At 37.1% G+C, this 20,708-nt stretch overlaps 1 protein-coding gene across 1 annotated transcript in view; it reads right to left on the reverse strand.

Moving 5' to 3' along the window:
- The window catches only part of SP4 (Sp4 transcription factor), a 72,388-nt gene that overhangs the window by 4,926 nt on the left and 46,754 nt on the right, over window positions 1-20,708 (reverse strand). Inside the window, exon 5 of the mRNA XM_060020403.1 lies at window positions 19,457-19,656. Coding sequence (XP_059876386.1) covers window positions 19,457-19,656 — 200 coding nt within the window. The remainder of the gene's footprint in view (window positions 1-19,456; window positions 19,657-20,708) is intronic.

Consider the following 20,708-nt stretch of genomic DNA (forward strand, 5'->3'; position numbering starts at 1 on the left):
TTGTTAGCTGTGATATTCATGAGCTCAGTCATTTTTCAACAAATATTTGTGGAACATCTGTAATGTGCCAGGCACTGGTGATACAAATCTGAACAAGTCAGAGTCTCTGATTTTAAGAAGCTTCCGTTATCTTGAGAGAGTCATTTGTAACCACATGGAGCTACTGGTACCAAATGAGAAAGAAATTCAAGTCCCCACCTACTCAGCAGGAAACTGTAAGATAAATGAGAAATGATGGGGACATGGTTTGTGTGTGGACTTTCTAGTCTACTCCTAAGAGGTGTGGGTATCCAATTAATTTCAAGCAATGAAAGTTGGATAAAATCTCAAAATAAGTAAATTATGTTGTACAATTCAACTATCATTAGGGAAATGACATTTCAGTTTATTAACCTTTTCCACAAAGAAGTGTGTTTTCTATGGTGTAAGACAATTTCTGAATTTCTTACCTCTTAGCAAACATTATCATTATACTTTATAATATATGGATACAGGGAGGTACAGGGTTCTTGTACTAACTAAATACACTATAATATCTTTTTTGTATTTATAATTATTTTAATTATTTTTATAATTATTTTTAGTAGGGTTAATACTTTTTATAATTAATGCAACTAATTATCAAAACTGTTGATATTAGTTAGTTATGGTGGGCAAAATGCCCCAATCCCCCACAAAGATGTCTGTGCCCTAATCCCTGGAACTTGTGAATACGTTTTATTACATGGCAAAAGGGATGTAACTAAGTTTATAAAGGTTAACAAAGGGAGAGTGTTCTGAATTACCTGCGTGGGCCCAATCTAATCACATAAGTTCTTAAAAGGAGACTGCTTTCTTCAGCTGGAATCAGAGAGACGCAGCAAGAGAAATCAGAGAAATCAGAAGTGTGAGAGGAACTTGACCCGCTGTTGCTGGAGGGGTGCCACGTGGAAAGTGTGAGAAGGAACGTGGGTCACCTCCAGGAGTAAATGCCAGCCCCACTGCCCACCTGCTGACAGGCAACAAGAACACAGGGACCTACGCCCTACAACAGCAAACGCTGAATCTGGCTGATAGCGTAAGTCTGGAAGCAGATGCTCTCCCAGAGCCTTCGGGGCGGGAACACAGCCCAGCCAACACCCTGATCTCACCTTTGTGAGAGGCTAAGCAGAGGACCCCGGCTGAGCCTACTAGGACTTCAGACTTAAACAAACAGTGATATAAAAATGTGTGTTATTTTAAGCTGTTAAATTTGTGGTAGTCTGCTGTAGGAGCAATAGAGAACTGATAGTTATATAAGACACAGTCTTGAAAAAGGTAAAGCCTAATTAAAAAAAAATTACAGCTGATCTGTTACATGGATCAAGATCTGTGAAATATCTACATCACAAGTATCAAAAGCATATCAAGAAGAAATTCCAAATTTTATTTCTCTAAGAAAATCTCAAGGATGTAAGCAAAATGATTTTGGTTTAATACACTGAATATAGGGGAAAAATTGCTTATTTCACCTATATTATTAATAAAATGCCAAGCTGTATTACACAACTATTAAAATATGGTAGTATTTTAAAAGGATTTAAGTAGAAGATTCATATTTAGAAATTATGTAGATTATTTGCTAACATGATGTTAACAGTAATTTCTCTCAGAAAAAAAATTTGCTGAGATTTTCAAATGGAATCATAGACTTGAAAGGATAAACGGAACTAAATCAGATCTTTTAAGCTTTATGTATTTGAGGTACCCATCAAGAGCCAATTATCTAGCTGCCACAGTTCTGCCTACAATCTCATTTTCAAAGTGTTACCCTCAAACTTAAGCTAATGTAATATATAAAACATACTTTATGGATTACTGATGTTATTTCTACGTTTGTCATTTGATAACATACCTGCATATTTATCAATTAAAATAATTTCAGGAGTGAACTGAGGGCCTATATTAGTTTCCAAGGGCTACTATAAAAAAGCAAAAACAAAAAATCACAAACGGGGTGGCTTAAAAACAACAGATATTCTCTCTCTCACAGTTATGGAGCTAGATGCCCCAAATCAAGGTGTCAGTAGCGCAATGCGCCCATCAAAGGCTCTAGAGAAGAATACTCCCTTGCCTCATCCTAGCTGCTGGTGACTTCTGGCAATCCTTGGCATTCATCGGCTTGTAGGTGCAGCTCTCCAATCTTTGCCTCTGTCTTCACATGGCCTTTTCCCCTGTGTCTCTATGTCTTCTCCCTTCCTTACATGGATGCCAGTCATTGGATTTAGGGTGCACTAGGTCCTAAATCCTAGACACTAAGCATAGTATGACTTCATCTTAATTCATCTCATCTGCAAATAACTATTTCCCAAGAAGGTCACATTCACAGATACTGGGGATTAGGACTTAAACATATCTTTCTGGGAGGCACAATTCAACCCACTACAGGGACATTTTTAAATGTCTGGCATTTATTACAGCTAAGTAAAAAACACACCCTTTGCTCAATGAATAACTTTCAACTAAACGTCCATTTGTAGCATATATACAATTTCTTATCAGACTTTTATATATAACTCACTCTACAGAAATCATATTTTGATTTGTTCTAAAAAACCTCATTATTCAAACTGAGAAACCTGTAGTCCCTGGATCCCTCCAATGTCTATCAGGAGGGACCTATCAGTCCCTCCTGGACACTCTCCCTTACCTACTCAGCCTAGAATATCTAAATGAATCTTTTCATAAGTGCACTCAATTCTCCTCTATCATTACCTGTGGATAAAAACAAATTAAAAGGGGGAGGAATGATAATTTGAGAGAATTTATATGGCTCAAATTTTCTTGAAGTAGAAGACAGAGTAAGGGAAAGTTAACTGGGAGTGACAAGGGAATTCAGAAGACTTAAGGAGGTTTAGGTAATTGCTAAGGTAATGAGGAAGCTGAAAAAAAGAATAAGATTGATAGGCTGTCTGAGAGACTGGATGAGATTTGAGACCATAAATTTGTAGATATCAAATGTGCATCACGAGTAATTTTTCATTTCTTCCTTCAGCAATTATCTACTCAGATATAGAAGCCCTTTGGTCATTTCATTATAAACACTTTTTTTTGTTTGTTTGTTTTTTGGGGGTTTTTTTGCGGTACGCGGGCCTCTCACTGTTATGGCCTCTCCCGTTGCGGAGCACAGGCTCCAGACGCACAGGCTCAGCGGCCATGGCTCACGGGCCCAGCCACTCCACGGCATGTGGGATCTTCCCGGACCAGGGCACGAACCCGTGTCCCCTGCATCGGCAGGCGGACTCTCAACCACTGCGCCACCAGGGAAGCCCTAAACATTTTTTTAAAAGGCAATCTTATCTACTCTAATGGTTTTAACTATCATCTATAAATGGATAGGTACATCAAGATCCAGATTCCTAAACTATGAATTTAACATCTCCAAGATGTGCCATAGAAAGCATCATTCAACATGTCGCAAACAGAACTCATTAACTTTCCAATCCTTATAATTCTCAGAAATAAAGGGGAAAAGTCCCCCAAACTATGAAAGAGGTAATGTCAGTAAACATGGTGATCTCCAAAAATCCACTCCTCTGTGAAAGGAATCAGAAACTGGGAAAAAACAATCAAATCCACCCTTTCAGACTCTGGAAATTAATCAAGCGTTCCAGTAACTCAGGGAGTGTTTAATAAAGAAAATGTCTGAATCTTGGTAAGAAGAGCAAGTTTTGTGGTGTTTTAACTTGCCTAGTTCCATTTTCTACTCCCCAGCAGCCTGGTAGTCACCAGAGGGAACAGAACAGAGCTGGAGCCCTTTCAAAACTTCTTTCCCAAAGAATCATCATTGTTTCTTTGGAGGACCCCACTTAAAATACTTTTCTATTTAACCTTCCTTGGAAATATCCAATGCAAAAAGTCTTCTTCCGGGGTAGAGAACAGCATGTGTTTGTCTAAAACAATTATAGGAAAGTGTTTTAACTTCATGGATGTCCAAAACAATGAATAATACTTGGGCCAAACAATAAACAGACTAAACAAAAAGCTTAAAAGAAAAAGCTGACATACTCCTTGGAATCTAGAAGGCCACATACATGCTTAGGGCTGTGAGTCTACTCAGGAAAGGGCTGAGAAGAACCAAACTCTCACTTATGCCTATCCTTTGAGGTTCTGCAAAAGCAGAAAGTGAAGGCTATGGTAGCATTGTCAACTGTCTGGCTGAGTGTTGATGGGGGCTCCAACATGCACACAAAGCCTCTCAGCAAAGAGGGAGAGACTTATTGGTCCTAGGTTTTTAAAAGAAAGAATATTTGGGGCTTCCCTGGTGGCGCAGTGGTTGAGAGTCCGCCTGCCGATGCAGGGGACACGGGTTCGTGCCCCGGTCCAGGAGGATCCCACATGCCGCAGAGCGGCTGGGCCCGTGAGCCATGGCCGCTGAGCCTGCGCGTCTGGAGCCTGTGCTCCAGGACGGGAGAGGCCACAACAGAGAGAGGCCCGCATACCGCAAAAAAAAAAAAAAAAAAAAAAAAAAGAATATTTGAAGAAATGATGGCTGAAAACTCCCCAAATTTGATGAAAAACATTAATATACACATTGAAGAGGCTCAGTTAACTTCAAGTAGGTTAAGTGAAAAGAAATTCACACTGAGACACAATAATCAAACTGTTTAAAGCGAAAAACAAAGACAGAATCTAGAAAGCAGCAAAATAGAAGTGACTCATCATCTACAAGGGATCATCACTAAGAAAAAAGCTGATTTTTTTCATCAGAGATCACGGAGGTGTGAAAGCAATGGGATGATATATTCAAAGAGATAAAAGGAAAAAACCTGTCAATCAAGAATTCTATATACAGAAAAATTATCTTTCAAAAATAAGGATAAATTAAGATGTTCCCAGATTAATAAAAACTGAAGGAATCTATCACTAGCACATCTGCACCTATAAGAAATACTAAAGGGAGTCCTTCAGGCTGAAATGAAAAGACACTAAATGATAACTGGAATACACATGAAGAAATAAAGAACACCAGGTAAAGTAACTACATAGATAAATATAAAAGACAGTGTAAATGCATTTTTTACTCATTTTTCCTGCATCTAGTTCAAAACACAACTGAATAAAACAGTAATTACAAATCTGTGTTGATGGGTACAATATACAAAGATGTAATTAGTGAAAAAAACAGCAGAAGTGGAGGCAGAGCTATGTAGGAGAAAAGCTTTTGCATGCTATTGAAATAAAGTTGGTATTAATCCAGACTAGACTGTTTTAAGATGTGAACTGCAATCCCCAAAGCAGGCAACCACTAAGAAAATAACTTAAAAAAACATACATACATACATATATATATATATATATATGTATGTGTGTATATATATATATGCATACATATATACATACACATACATACATATATTAAAAGAAATTACAAGGTAATTAAAATAACACATGAGCAATATTTGTTTAACACAAAATGTCAATAATGGAGAAACACAGGAACAAAAAAGATAAAAGACATGAAGACAAATAGAAAACAAATACCAAAATGGCAGAAGTCCTTAGCAGTAATTGCATTAAACATGAATGTATTAAACACTCCAATCAAAAGGCAGAAATTGACAGACCGGATTAAGAAAAAACATGATACAACTATATGCTTTCTACCAGAGGCTCACTTGAAATTCAAAGACATGAATAGGCTAAAAGTAAAAGGACAGAAAACTGATACACTGTGCAAATAGAGTCGGAATGGCTATATTAATATTAGAACAATAAGATAAAAATTACTACTAGAGACAAGTAAGGATACTTTATAATAATAAAAGTGTCACTCCACCAAGAAGATATAACAATTAGAAACATGTATGTACCTAACAACAGAGACCCAAACCATAAGAAGCAAAATCAACAGAATTGAAGGGAGATAGACAATTCTACATTATACCTATCGCTTTCCTGTATTCTCCACTTCAACTGGTAGCAGTCATCATTGGTACCTTTCATCTCTTTTCTCACATCTAATTAATCACCAAGTCCTGTCAATTTTATTACACAAACATCTCTTAAACTGGTCCCAAATATACCTTACAACTTGTTTTAGTTGGTATCTTACCAAAAGTCCTTACTGTCTTTGCTGATTGGTCTCAAAATTATTCCCTATAAATTTATCCTCCATACAAATACTAAATGGTCTAAAATGAAAAGGTGACCATCTAATTATCTGCTGAAAACTTTCAATGGTTCCTCATTTCCTATGGCTGCAGAAAAGAACAAAATCAAATAGTACATAACATCCTACTGACCTCTGCCTACCTTTTCTGTTTTATCTATTGCCACAAATATCATGGTTCCCAAACACTGAACTGCTTGTAGGTTCTGACATATCATACTTTCTTTCTTGTATGAGTTAGATTCTAGTCCAGGTGACTCTACTCCACCTCCCAGTCATATAATTTTAGGCAACTTCTCTCTCCAATTCTCAGTTTCTTCATTTTTAGCTGGGAGTAACAGAAATACCTACCTCATATTATTGCTCAAAGGATAAAATGAGAAAATGGATTTTAAAAAAGCATTTAGAAACCCAGCACACTGAAGGGGATCAGATACGTTAACTACTACTGTTACTGCCTGTCTGTATTTGTTTACTGCTTCCATGGCTCATTCTTCCCCATTACTAAATAACTCAACTTGGCTCAAGGAACTAAGCTTCTCATTAGTCCTTATTTATAAAATGATGGAATTGCACAAAATCATTTTCAGGAGTCCCTCTGGCTCTAACTCTTATCTTTTTTTTTTTTTTTTTTTTTGCCTTACGCGGGCCTCTCACTGTTGTGGCCTCTCCCGTTGTGGAGCACAGGCTCCGGACGCACAGGCTCAGCGGCCATGGCTCACAGGCCCAGCCGCTCCGCAGCATGTGGGATCTTCCCAGACCGGGGCACGAACCCGTGTCCCCTGCATCGGCAGGTGGACTCTCAACCACTGTGCCACCAGGGAAGCCCAACTCCTATCATTCTTGATAAAGAGACATGTTTCATGACATTGAGGCATATGCATGAGGCTGAGCAGGAAATTCTTTGGATTGTTAAAATAAAAATAAACTAGAAAATCTCTCTCCCTTTTTAGACTGCAATTTCGCAAAGATAAGAGTTGTCTCACACTTCTGAAAATGTATTAATTTACATACAGTAAAATTCATTCTTTCTGCTACATAGTTCTATGAGTTTTGATAAATGCATTAAGTCATGTAGCTATCTCCAAAATTCAAATGTAGAAGAACTGCTGTCACTTCCAAAAACTCCTTCATGATGTCTCTTCAGTCAAACTCCCTCCTCCATCACACACTAGAAAACACTGATCTGTTCACCTTTTGTATAGTTTTGATTTTTCTATTACATCATACAAATGGAATCATTCAACAAGTAGCCTTTTGATGCTGGATGCTTTCACTTAGCATAATGCATCTGAATTTCATCCATGTGGTTGTGTGTATTAATAATTCATTCCTCTACGTTGGGGAAGAGTACTCCAATGTATGGATATACCACAATATTTCATCCATTCACCAGCTGAAGGACACTTGGGGTGTTTCCAGTTTGGGTGATTATAAATAAATCTTCCATATATATTCAAAGGTGAGGTGAATACTTGGGAGTGGATGCAAGGTCATATGGTTAAGTGTATGTTTTAACTTTTACAAGAAAATTCCAAAATGTTTTCCAAAGGTGCTGTGTCATTTTGCATTCCCACCAGCAAGGAAGTTCCAGTTCTGCAATCTCCCCGGTACTTATAATTGTCAGGGTTTTGGTGTCCTTGTTTTTTATTTTAGCCATTCTAATAGGTGTATACAGGTATCTTGTTGTGGTACTAATTTGCATTCCCCCAAATAAAAGACGATGTTGAACATCTTTTCGTGTGCTTATTTGCCACATGTATAATGTTTAGTGAAGTGTCCAGATCCTTTGCCAATTTTTAAAAAGTGTACTGTTGTTCACATACTGTTGAGGTTTGAGACTTCTTTATATATTCTAGATAAAAGTACATTGTCAGATATATGATTTTCAAATATTTTCTTCCAGTCTGTGTCTGGCGTTTTCAGAATTTTTCACAGAGCAAAAGTTTTTAGTTTTTATGAAATCCAGTTTATCAATTTTTCTTTTATGGATTGTACTTCTGATGTTGTATTAAAAACTTTGGTCTAACCTCAGGCCACAAAGATTTTATCCCATATTTAAAAGGTTTTACAGTTTTAGGTTTAGATTTAGGTTTGAGTGATTCTGAGTTAGTTTTTATAAAACATATGAGGTATGCAGGTCAAAGTTTCTTTTTTGCATGTGGCTGTCCAACTCTGCCACATTTTGTTGCTGAGAACTTCTGTCTTTCCTTTTATTGTAAGCATGCTTACCTTTACTCCACGGATGATGGTTATAATATCTGCTTTAAAGTCTTTGTCTAATAATTCTAACTTGTGGATTATCTTGTATCATGGTCAGATACAGAGTATGTTGAGTAATTTTGGATTGTATCCTGGACATTTTAAAAAATAAATTTATTTATTTATTTTGGTCACATTGGGTCTTTTCTTTTTTTTTTTTTTTTTGTGGTACGCGGGCCTCTCACTGTTGTGGCCCCTCCCGCTGCGGAGCGCAGGCTCCGGGCGCGCAGGCCCAGCGGCCATGGCTCACGGGCCCAGCCGCTCCGCGGTATGTGGGATCCTCCCGGACCGGGGCACGAACCCGTGTCCCCTGCATCGGCAGGCGGACTCTCAACCACTGCGCCACCATGGAAGCCCCCACATTGGGTCTTAGTTGCTGCACGCGGGCTTTCTTTAGTTGCGTTGAGCAGGGGCTACTCTTCGTTGGGTGCGCGGGCTTCTCATTGCAGTGGCTTCTCTTGTTGCGGAGCACAGGCTCTAGGTGCGTAGGCTTCAGTGGTTGTGGCACGTGGGCTCAGTAGTTGTGGCTCACAGGCTCTAGAGCACAGGCTCAGTAGTTGTGGCTCACGGGCTCTAGAGCACAGGCTCAGCAGTTGTGGTTCGCGGGCTCTAGAGCGCAGGCTCAGTAGCTGTGGTGCACGGGCTTACTTGCTCCGCGGCATGCGGGATCTTCCCGGACTAGGGCTGGAACCCGTGTCCCCTGCATCGGCAGGCAGACTCTCAACCACTGCGCCACCAGGGAAGCTCAATAAAGTATTTTTTAATTAAGGTATATGTATCATTTTTTTAGATGTAATGCTACTGTACACTTAACAGACTACAGTATAGTGTAAACCTAACTTTTACATGCACTGGGAAACCAAAAAATTCATGTGACTGGCTTTACTGAGATATTCACACTTCATCAAGGTGGTCTGGAACCGAACCTGGCATATCTGAGATTTGCATGTAACGATGGGATTGGATCATAACTCTATAAATAAATACTCATGAATGCATACCATAGTGGTAAAAATAAATGTCTGAATAAACAAATAATTGGGGAAGAAAGTATAGATAGATCTTCCTTATATAAGAGTCACAATTAAAAATTGTACAAACGTGAGGGAAATAGAAAATGACCTTTAGTACATCACAGTAACATCACACAGAACATCACATTGTATCTGCAGGCAAGATACAGGTGGGCGGGGTGATGCACCACACCAGCAAGAAAGTTGCCACGGACTCCGACATCCCATGGACTCTGACACCCCACGGACTCTGACATCCCACAGACGATATCAGGCGTCCCCCGCCCTTAACTGTCCCAGTCTTTTCTGCACTGGTCGTGGGACGTGTAGGAGGGACTCGGGGAGACCCCAAAAAGCTGGATATGGACTCAGTGACCTTTAAGGATGTGGCTGTGAACTTCATCCTGGAGGAGTGGGCTCTACTGAATCCTACACAGAAGAAACTCTACAGAGATGTGATGCAGGAAACCTTCAGGAAGCTGGCCTCAGCAGGAACAAAATGGGATGGTGATGACATTGAAGAGCAGTACAAAAACCAGGGGGGAAAACCAAGAAATCATATGACAGTGAGATTCTCTGAGAGTAAAGACAGTAGTCCACGTGGAAGAAACTTCAACCTTACTCCATCTCTTGATCAGAACAAGAAAACTCCTGGATTAAAACCATGTGAATGCAGTGTATGTGGAAAAGTCTTCATGCATCATTCATCTCTTAATAGACTCATGAAATGTCACACTGAACACAAACCTCAAGATTTTTAAAAAATATGATCAGGGCTGTATAATACATATAAATGTAAGGAAAGTGGGAAAGTTTACAAATATTACAGTTCCTTACAGAAGCACTCACACAAGAACTTACACAGGAGAGAAACTGTATGAATTCCAGCAATGTGGAAAAAGTTTCAGTAATCATTCATCAAGGTTTCCAAACACATGAAAGAGTTCACTCTGGAGAGTAGCCCTATGAATATAAGCAATGGCATAAAGGTTTACGTTCTCAAAAGGTTTCCAAAAACACGAAAGAGATCACACCGTAGAAAAACCCTATGAATGTAAGGAATGTGAGGAAGCATTCATTAACCCCAGTTCTCTTCAAATACATGAAAGGAGTCACAGTGGAGAGAAACCATATGTGTATAAAACATATTGTAAAGCATTTAGTATTCCCAGATAGCTTCAAGAACATCAAAGAACCCATACTGGAGAAAAACCCTATGAATGTAAAGTATGTGGGAAATCCTTTGCTTCCACGTACGTTCAAGTGCATGAAAGAGCTCACACTGGACAGAAACCCTATCAATGTCAGGAATGTGGGAAAGCCTTCGTTTGTCCCTCAGGCATTTGAAGGCACAAGAGACTGCACACTAGAGAGAAACCATATAAATGTGAAGAATGTGGGAAAGCATTCAATATCCCAATTCTCTTCACATACATGAAAGGACTCACACTAGAGAGAAACTGTATGTGTGTAAAACATGTTATAAAGCATTTAGTATTCCCAGATAGCTTCGAAAACATGAAAAAAAACATACTGGAGAAAAACCCTATGAATGTAAAATATGTGGGAAAACCTTCAGTTCCACTTATGTTCAAGTGCATGAAAATAATTCACACTGGAGAGAGACCCTATAAATGTAAGGGATGTGGGAAAGTCTACATTTTTCTCTCTCAGGCATTCAAAGACACATGAGGCTGCACACTGGAGAGAAACCATATAAATATGTAGAATGTGGGAAAGCATTTATTATTCCCAGTTTTCTTCAAACACGTGAAAGGACTCACACTGGCAAGAAACTGTGTGTGTGTAAAATATGTTCTAAAGCATTTCGTTTTTCCAGTTCTCTTCAAAAACACGAAAGAACTCATACTAGAAAAAACCTATGACTGTACAATATGTGGGAAAACTTTTGCTTCCACTTATGTTCAAGTGCATGAAGGAATTCAAGCTGCAGAGCAGCCTTATGAATGTAGGAATGTGGGAAAGCCTACATTTGTCTTAGGCATTCAGAGACACATGCATACTACACAGAAACCATGTAAATATGAAGAATGTGGGAAAAACTTCTCTGATCTCTCTACTTTGCAAAAGCATGAAAGGGTTCACTAGATAATAAATCTAGTTTTTATAGAGCCTAGGAAAGACTTCAGTGGGCCCACATACTTACATGTGAAAACTCTCATGAGAAACAAATATAAATGTCAGTAACGTGAGGTAACTTGTTGGAAAGTAATCCAGGAATAATGTTTTAGAAAATCTTCAATATAAAAGACTTGTTATAAAAATTTATAAATATGTGTGTTTACTAAGGATCTTTATGAAAGTGTCTTTCTTGACATTGGATTTGTACTAGTTACCTTCAAAAATGAGTATTTAGGTGAGGTAATTCTGTAAGTCATCTTTTAATAATAGTTGATAAGGTTAAAAGGTAGCAATTTTTCCTTTAATCAGATAATGATATTTTCTCTTTCCATTTTTAAGTCTGTTGGACCTATGGGTGATTGAAGTGTATTTTTTTTTTTTTTTTTGACATCTTTGTTGGAGTGTGGTTGCTTTGCAGTGGTGTGTTGGTTTCTGCTTCGTGACAAAGTGAATCTGCTGTACATATACGTATATCCGCATAAAGTGTAGTTCTAATATGCAATTAGGCTTGGTATTTGTTGGTATTTTCCTACTGGCCTTGGGTGGCAGTTCTCGAATATCCTTAATCTATTATATATACCGTACCTTTATTACAGAAAGATCTTTTTTGGGGGGTGGTGAGTATAGGAGTCTTTTTCCATTTTCTCTACTATTAAATACTTGGAATAATTTTTTCTGTATGGCCAGGTTGTCAAAGGGTGTACATTCACGTAAATTATGTTTTTCCATTTGCTTCTTCATTCCTTCTGACTGGTATTTGGTGAATAGACTTTGAAGAAGAGAGACTTGTGATAGGACAAAAAATCTAGCGTTGGAGATATCCTGCCTGTGAGTAATATTAGGACCTAGATTTTCCAGAATCTATCCCCTTTGTGGTTCCATGTTAGAATTCACCAATAGCGTCATCTGTGTGCAATTTAAAGGCAGATGAGAAGGCATACTTCAGATTTTGGAGCCACCACGCTGGGAGAGAGACAGATACATAGGAGGTTTGAGGACACCACCTTTCATCCTATTTTCCAGATTCTGGGTCTTTGTATTCAAGAATATCCTCAAAACCACCAACAACTGTTTGATTCCTATTATCAGAAGTGTAGTTTTCCTCTGATGTCTTCACAATTCTACATAAAAATCTGTCAGAGTTTGAATTCTTCTGTGAGGCATCCTGTGTCCAGTTGGAAAATAATTCAGAATTTCATGGTTGGGAATATTGTCAGATTACCCTTCTGTAGATTTACAGCTTCATCATGTCTAATTTGTGTAGGAAACACCTTATGCTGTTAACATTGTTAGTGAGTATGTTTTCCTGATTCACCATACATTCACAATGGTGCAGCGATAAACAAGGACATGGGAGTTTGCTGCACTGTGCAGTGGCTGCCTTGACCCACTCCTTCAATGTGAGAATAAGCCCCTTCCTCATATCAGGAAAAGTATGGGTGCTTTCTGTTACTTGTAGCTGAATATAATCCCTCTTTGTTTTCAGTTATGTTTGATTGTACATGATTAAAAGTCTGTTCATGTTTTGGCGAAAGAAATGATTCTGTAGTTGTTTCAGAGAGAGATTTTATCAACTCTTTCCTCAGCTTTCGTATGCTAACAAATATTGTGGTTTTTATTTCCTCAGAAAATATATTAAAATACCCATTATAATTATGGATATTCAGGAAAAAAGAAAAGATACAATGAGGAATGCTAAAAGTGAAAATAGTATTTTCTTTGAAGAGAAAGAGGACATTTGTGCAGACTCAAAAAATCTCCTCTAAAATATTTTCTAATTACTGTGGTTGTGTTCATTTAAGTCCACAGATTCTTTGATACTCCTCCCTCTAGGAGGTGGAGCTTAATTCACTTCCTCTTGAATATTGAATGGACTTAGTCACTTGCTTCTAATAAACAAAATATGGAAAGGAAAAAAGAAAAACTTCACAGTGGAGATACCTGGCAAACATTATCTTAACTAATTCATCAAGGTTAACATCACCAATAATAAGACATATTGACATCATGTACTCCCTGATATGATGCGATTAGAAGGACAATAATGTCTGTGATATTCTTCCCAGCAACAATTCATAACCTCAATGTAATCATGAGAAAATATCAGACAAACCCAAATTGAGGAATATTCTACAAGATACTTAACCTTTAAGTGTCAAGGTATGAAAAGACCAGGAAAAAAAATGAGGAAATTTCATAGACTGCAGGAGACTAAAGAGTCATGACAAATAAATGCAATGTGGTACTCTGGACTGAATCTTGGAATAGAAAAAGTATATTTGTAGGGAAGCCTTAACTGATAGTATTGTACCAATGTTAATTTCTTAACATTGTGCTATGGAAGACATCAGTTATAGAGGAAGCTGGGTGAAGGGTATTTGAGAACTCGCTATATTATCTTTGCAACTCCTCTGTAAGTATAAAGTTACTTCAAAATAAAAAAGTTATAAATAAATAAAATAAATAAGTTCCTTAAAGCTGAAGGGGTAAAATTAGGTCACCTACAAAAAAATATGAGAAGAGAACAATGAACTTCTTATTAGTAAAACAGATGCAAGAAGACAACAGAGCAGTGCCATTAATGTTTTAAGTGAATATAATTTTCAACCTAGAATTCTGTATTAGCCAAATTATCAATGAAATGGAAAAGTAAAATAAAGGCATTTTCAAACAAATTTACTTCTGTATGCCTTTTTGTAGGAAGCATTTCATAACGTTTTCCAGAAACCAAGGGAATAAACTAAGAAAGCTGAAGATGTGAGATCTGGAGAACACTGGATCCAAACCATTAGAGCAGGGAAGAAAAGTCTCAGGATTACAGTTGTGCAGCAGCCCTAGACAGGAATCAGTGTTTGAAAGGAAAGCTGGAGTCCTCCAGGAATAAGGAGAAACCTGATGGAGTTGATACTTTTCTTGAAAAGTTAAAATAACAAAAGGAGGTAATAAAGTTAACCAATGCGAAGGGGAAGAAGGCAATTTGAAACTTCAGGGAAAAAAAAACAAAAAATACACAGGAAAGGACAGGTAATCACAGTCCATTACATAATGTAATTATTATTTATTTACTAATTTTCAACTTTAAAAACTAAGCTATAAAAAAACGAAGGCAGTGGTTATTAAAGAAAATGTAAGCATTTTAACATCAAGAGAAAGAGAAGAGATAGTAAAAGTTTAGGTGAGAGAAGTTAAAAGGTGAAAGGGATGGAAACTGAAGGACAGACATGGTAATACGGTATCACAGAGTGGTGAGTCATGAGACAACATTTGGCCTGCACACAGTTAAAGAAAAAATGCAATGTCATTGATGGTGTAAAGTCAGATAAATTATTCTGGGGGGAGTACTGATTTCTGTCAGTTTACAACTGAGTGTTCATTTTTTTAATTTGAAGTATGTTGATGTATAATACTGAATAAGTTACAGGTGTACAATATACTGATTCACAATTTTAAAGGTTATACGTCATTTATAGTTATAAAATATTGGCTATATTCCTCATGTTGTACAATATATCCCTGTAGCTTATTTTATACCTAATAGTTTGTACCTCTTAATCCCCTACCCCTAAATTGTACCTACCCCCTTCCCTTTCCTTACTGGTAACCACTAGTTCGTTCTCTATATCTGTGAGTCTGCTTTTAAAAAATTATAGTCACTAGTTTGTTGCATATTTTAGATTCCACATATAAGTGATATCATACAGCATTTGTCTTTCTCTATCTGACTTATTTCACTTCATGTATTGATCGACACTTAGGCTGCTTCCATATCTAGGCAACTGTAAATCATGCTGCTATGAACATTAGGCTGTGTGTATCTTTTCAAATTAGTGTTTTGGGGTTTTTTTTGAACACATATCCAGGAGTGGAATTAGTTGGTCATATGGTAGTTCTATTTCTAGTTTTTTGAGAAACCTCCATGTTGTCTTCCAGAGCAGATGCACCAATTTACAGTTCCACCAAGAGTGTACAAGGGTTCCCTTTTCTCCGCATCCTCACCAACATTTTTTATTTGTATTCTTTTTGATGATCGCCATTCTCACAGGTGGGTTTGATTTGCATTTCCCTGATGATTAGCAACACTGAGCAGCTTTTCATGTGCCTACTGGCCATCTGTGAGGTAAATTCTTAACTCTTAATGCAAGAATAGTCAGTGTCTAATACTGCTGTATCAATAAATAACAGTGTAAGCATATTATACAGGTATGCACAGCCATCACAGGATGAATAAAAAAGTAAAAATAGTTAAAGGATTAAACATGATTTTCTCCAGGGAGCAGATGGGGTGGGCCAAAGAGTCTGCTTAACAATCCAAGCTCTTCTACATGATTTGATTTTTAAATACCATATCCATGTATCTTTTGAAAAAAAATTTTTATTTTACAGAAAGCAAAAGAAAAAAAATCTGCACTATTTTCAACAGTGAATAAAAATAACTCACTTGTCCACTCATAGTAAGATGATAACTGAATTTCTACTTAGTGCAGTGGTTGGGCATTAGAGAAAACAGTTACTGCCATGAATGACCAAGGCTTTCAACTTAACATATAAAATGCTTAATCAATACTTATTTATTTCAAAAGACTTGTTTCATTTTCTTTTCAACAACTTTAATAAACACTTAGAATGAAAGTTACTTGTACTACTTCTTTAAAAGTAAAAGGTATCTGATGTTAAGCCAAACACTTCAAAATAACATGTTTAAATAAACAATTTTGTGTATGATGTATTCAAGATGTCTGAAACACTGAAAGTAAGCTGTAAGTATATTAAATTCTGAATTATTCAGGTTATTAGAAGACAATAATGGTGTGGACCATTTAAAAAGAAGAAAGAGGGCTTCCCTGGTGGCGCAGTGGTTGAGATTCCGCCTGCCGATGCAGGGGACGTGGGTTCGTGCCCAGGTCCGGGAGGATCCCACATGCCACGGAGCGGCTGGGCCCGTGAGCCATGGCCGCTGAGCCTGCACATCCGGAGCCTGTGCTCCGCAATGGGAGAGGCCACAGCAGTGAGAGGCCCGCATACCGCAAAAAAAAAAAAAAAAGAAGAAAGAAATTATGCTTCCAACTCATTAATCTTTTGAAGTAGTTTATATAAATCCTTCAGTAAATCTGCCTTGTGTTATCTGTATGAGTATGAATGTGCAACAGAAAGGAACTTTAGAAACTCATCGCTTCTCAAACAAAATGATGAAATCACAATGTGAGAGGTTCCAAATTTTCTTGGCTTCCCTAATCTGCCCCACTGTTAAACCAGGGCAGAAATACTGCATCCACTCATACTGACATAAACAGCACAGTATTTTTCTAAAACAGACATCAATATTGTTATGGGCTTAATTTTTTTTTTTAACTGTATTTTTTTTTTCTATTTTCTTAGTGGTTACTCTAGGGCTTACCTCTGGACAGTTTACTATACTGTCTTCCTGTCCCATCCCGGTAAGTTGTCCCCAGGAAAGGTCCTGGGCAGAGCGTGTGGGCAGGAAAGTTGCCTGAAGAAGGATGGCCTTGGACGATGGGGCACAGGAGGGAGGACTAAGGCACTGAGATGGCCACAGGGTGGCAGCCCCAGTGATAGAGAGGCTGCAGCTTTTTTTTTTTTTTGCGGTACACGGGCCTCTCACTGTTGTGGCCCCTCCCGTTGCGAAGCACAGGCTCCAGACGCGCAGGCTCAGCAGCCATGGCTCACGGTGGGCTTAATTTTTAATCACAACATATTTGCCAATATGAAAGGTGAGGTGGCATTAGAAACCCAAATGTAATACCATACAGAGTTTTTAAAACTTTTTTTAATTAAAATTCTTATTTTTAATATAATGTTAACTCAGTGATTGAGCCATTACACTAAGACTCTTCTGTGTTACTAAGTTGTGTGCATATCAAACTAAGTAATTTTTATTTATCACTTTAAATAGATTTAGCAACCATTATTTCTTCTCTGAGACTATTTTCTAATCTGTAAAATGGAGCCAATTTCTAGCTTACAGTGCTTCTGTTAGAATTAAATGAGCTGATATATTTGAAACATCTGATATTCAGTAGTTGATCAATAAAAGTCAGCTCTAGTTCCCCTTTTGTGCTACATGTACCTTGATACAAGTTAAAGTTTAATGTCTAATTCAAAAAAATCTACCCAAATTATTACTTTATTCAATAATTAAACATTGAGTCCCAAATATATATACCAGACATGTTCTAAATAGAGAAGGTCAGTGTTATATACCAAAACAAGGAAAACTGCCCTACCAGATATCAAGACTTAATATAAGCTTCTGGTAATTAAAACAGTATAGTATTACTGTAGGAAGTGACAAACAGACAAAACAAAGGACTCAGAAATTGAGCCATTCTTAAAGAGGACATCAACATATGAGAGAAGTTCCATTACATATCAATGAAGAAAGAACTGGACTATTCAAGAAATGGCTTTCCACTGAAAGAAAAACAAAATTTTATCCCCTTTTTAGTCCATCATCAAAAAAAAAAATGTTTTTAGCCTAAGAAACTTACACAAAGAAAACCTTAAAGCCAATTAGAAGAAAATGTTTTTAAAAACGTTATGACCTTGAGATAGGAGAAATTTTCATTTTAGAAAAAAGCAAAATGCCAAGGAATATATTTACATATCCTTATATTTTACTAAATAAAAATATAAAACTTCCATATGACAAAAGATAGCACTAAGATAAAAAGATAGCAATACTGGGGAAAATTGCAATATATAATCAGTAAGAAAAAGGAAAACAACAACAAAAAAAAAGATCAAAAGAATCAACAGAAAACAAAATATAAATGACCAATAAACACAGGAAAAAAGATGCTTATCTCACTATAATCAGGAAAAATGCTAATTTAAAAAATTAAATAGAAACCATTTTAGACTGACAAGAACTTTCAAAGCCTGATGCTACTGAGTGAACATACAGCCAAGTGGAAACTCTCAATCAACACTAGTGAAGTAGAGATGGTAACAGCCACTTTAGAGACTCTAGTGGTTATCTAGCAAAATCAAACATACACATTCTCTAAGATCCAATAATTCTACTTCTTGTACATGTTCACTGTATGTTCAAAGTAGTAAAGTTTGTGAAAGCAAAAATCTTGAACTCATCTAAATAGTGTGGGAAATGGATCAATACAGTGTAGTAGAGTCATGTGATAGAACACTACATAGCAGTTAAGAGAAATAGACATGTATTCATACACATATGCACACATATATATGAACTTGGATAGATGTCAAAACATAGTAAGTAAAATTATACTGTAATATATCAGTTACATAAAATTTCATAGAAAACACAAAACAATATTCACATATATCCATGAAGAAAATATGTAAGAGTATTAAAACTACACTAAAAATTTACACTTGAAATTCATGGTAGCTGTTGTCTTTGAGAGGTAGGAGGACAAAGATGATGTTAACTTTATAATGATTTATTTTGTTAAAAAATAACAGATAATACAGCATGTTAACAGCTGTCAATTCTGAGTGAGAGTTAAGGTAGGTGTTTGTTATACTTTTCTTGATACTTCAGTCAATTTTCTGGATTGAACAAAAACTAATCAAGGTCACCAACAAGATGATAATTCAACTCTCTTCTCATCAACTTAAATACTGACAAAAAGTAATATGTGAGTTCAACATGCTAAGAATGCAAGATAAGCAAATGGAATAAATTCCAAGTCATGTAATTATGCTGATAAAGCTTACGAAAAGTAGAATAAAATATATCTCAGAAATGAGGTAAAGAATTTTGATCTTAAACATCTTTCATATAATCACTAAAATGAATTTTCTCTCTTTAATTTCCATATTTCCCAATTTGATAGCTAACTATAACTATAATTTTCATCTAAGCACTGAGAAAAGAAATAATAAGTACAAGTCCTAAAATAAATCAACTAACCTGTATGGGTTCTTCTATGTCTCTGAAGCTCATCACTCCTTGTAAATCTTTTGCCACAAAACATCCAGTTGCATATAAAAGGTCTTTCTCCAGTATGCCAGCGAAGATGTGCTCGTAGGTGAGATGTTTTGCCATAAACTTTTCCACATCCTTCAATATGACAGATATGTTGTTTCTTTTTTCCTGGTTCATTACTGCCTCTACAAAAACAAAAACAAAAACCAAACATTAATTACACTCCCAAACACCAAGCTTATAATTCAGGAAAAGTAAAAGGGAATCAAGGTAATTAAATGATGCTTTTCTAAATGAGTTTTTAAAATCATGATGCCACAACTGTAGTTAAAAATCAGAAAAAAACAGCACTGTGTAGTAAAACTCAAAAGTGGTATGAAAACACATTAATTTTAGAGAATGTATGTTCTGCCATGGAATTCACATGTTCATTTCCTAGTACGTTCCTCCCCTGGGAAAAAAATCTCTTTAAACTTTTCAAGACACTTGAAAACTCTCCTCTAAAATACCAAAGAATGGTAATCCTCATTTAAAAGTGTAACGTTCAGAGTTTCACTTCCAGCAAAAGCAGCACGAAGAGCTCCCTGGACCTACTCCCCAGTGAAACCAGTGCAAATGATAACAAAAAAAGCAAATAACATTTACAATCTCTGGAAATGGCCTTATGAGTATACAGCAAATAAAGAAACATTTATTCATGAAAATCAAATAGAACTTGGTAAGAAGAATGAGAGTCTGCTGTATTTGAACCAATACTCACTCTGTGTCTCCCTCCTCCTTCCACCTCCCCTGACACAGAAACACTACAGACTTGTGCAATCAACAACAGGGTTCCCTCTTCTCCCACCCTTCTAGTTGCTGGGTTATCTCCCCAAGAAAGGCAGGACATCAGCATTTCTCAATCTACCCGCAGCTACCTGTTACTGAGGCTAAGTTTCAGGTGAGTGTGGCTGACAGATGGGGAACAACCTTCTTCCACCCAATCCCAACCCCTGAGACACAGGCTCAACCTTGGATAAGGCATGATGAAAACACTGGGGTCCAGATGACCCTTGACCCAGCTCATTTGTAGTTCATAAATCAGAGGTTCCAAGCCTGGAGTGACCAGCCAATAAAACTTGAGGCTACTGCTGACCTCCTGCCCCCACGTACTCAGCTCCTAGAGCACAGAATGCATGGGGAGAAATGTGTCACTGTCCCAACCCCCAGTTCAAGAGCCATGACACAGAGATTTTGG

The sequence above is a fragment of the Delphinus delphis genome, chromosome 9 (genome assembly GCF_949987515.2).
Source record: "Delphinus delphis chromosome 9, mDelDel1.2, whole genome shotgun sequence".
Lineage (NCBI taxonomy): Eukaryota > Metazoa > Chordata > Mammalia > Artiodactyla > Delphinidae > Delphinus > Delphinus delphis.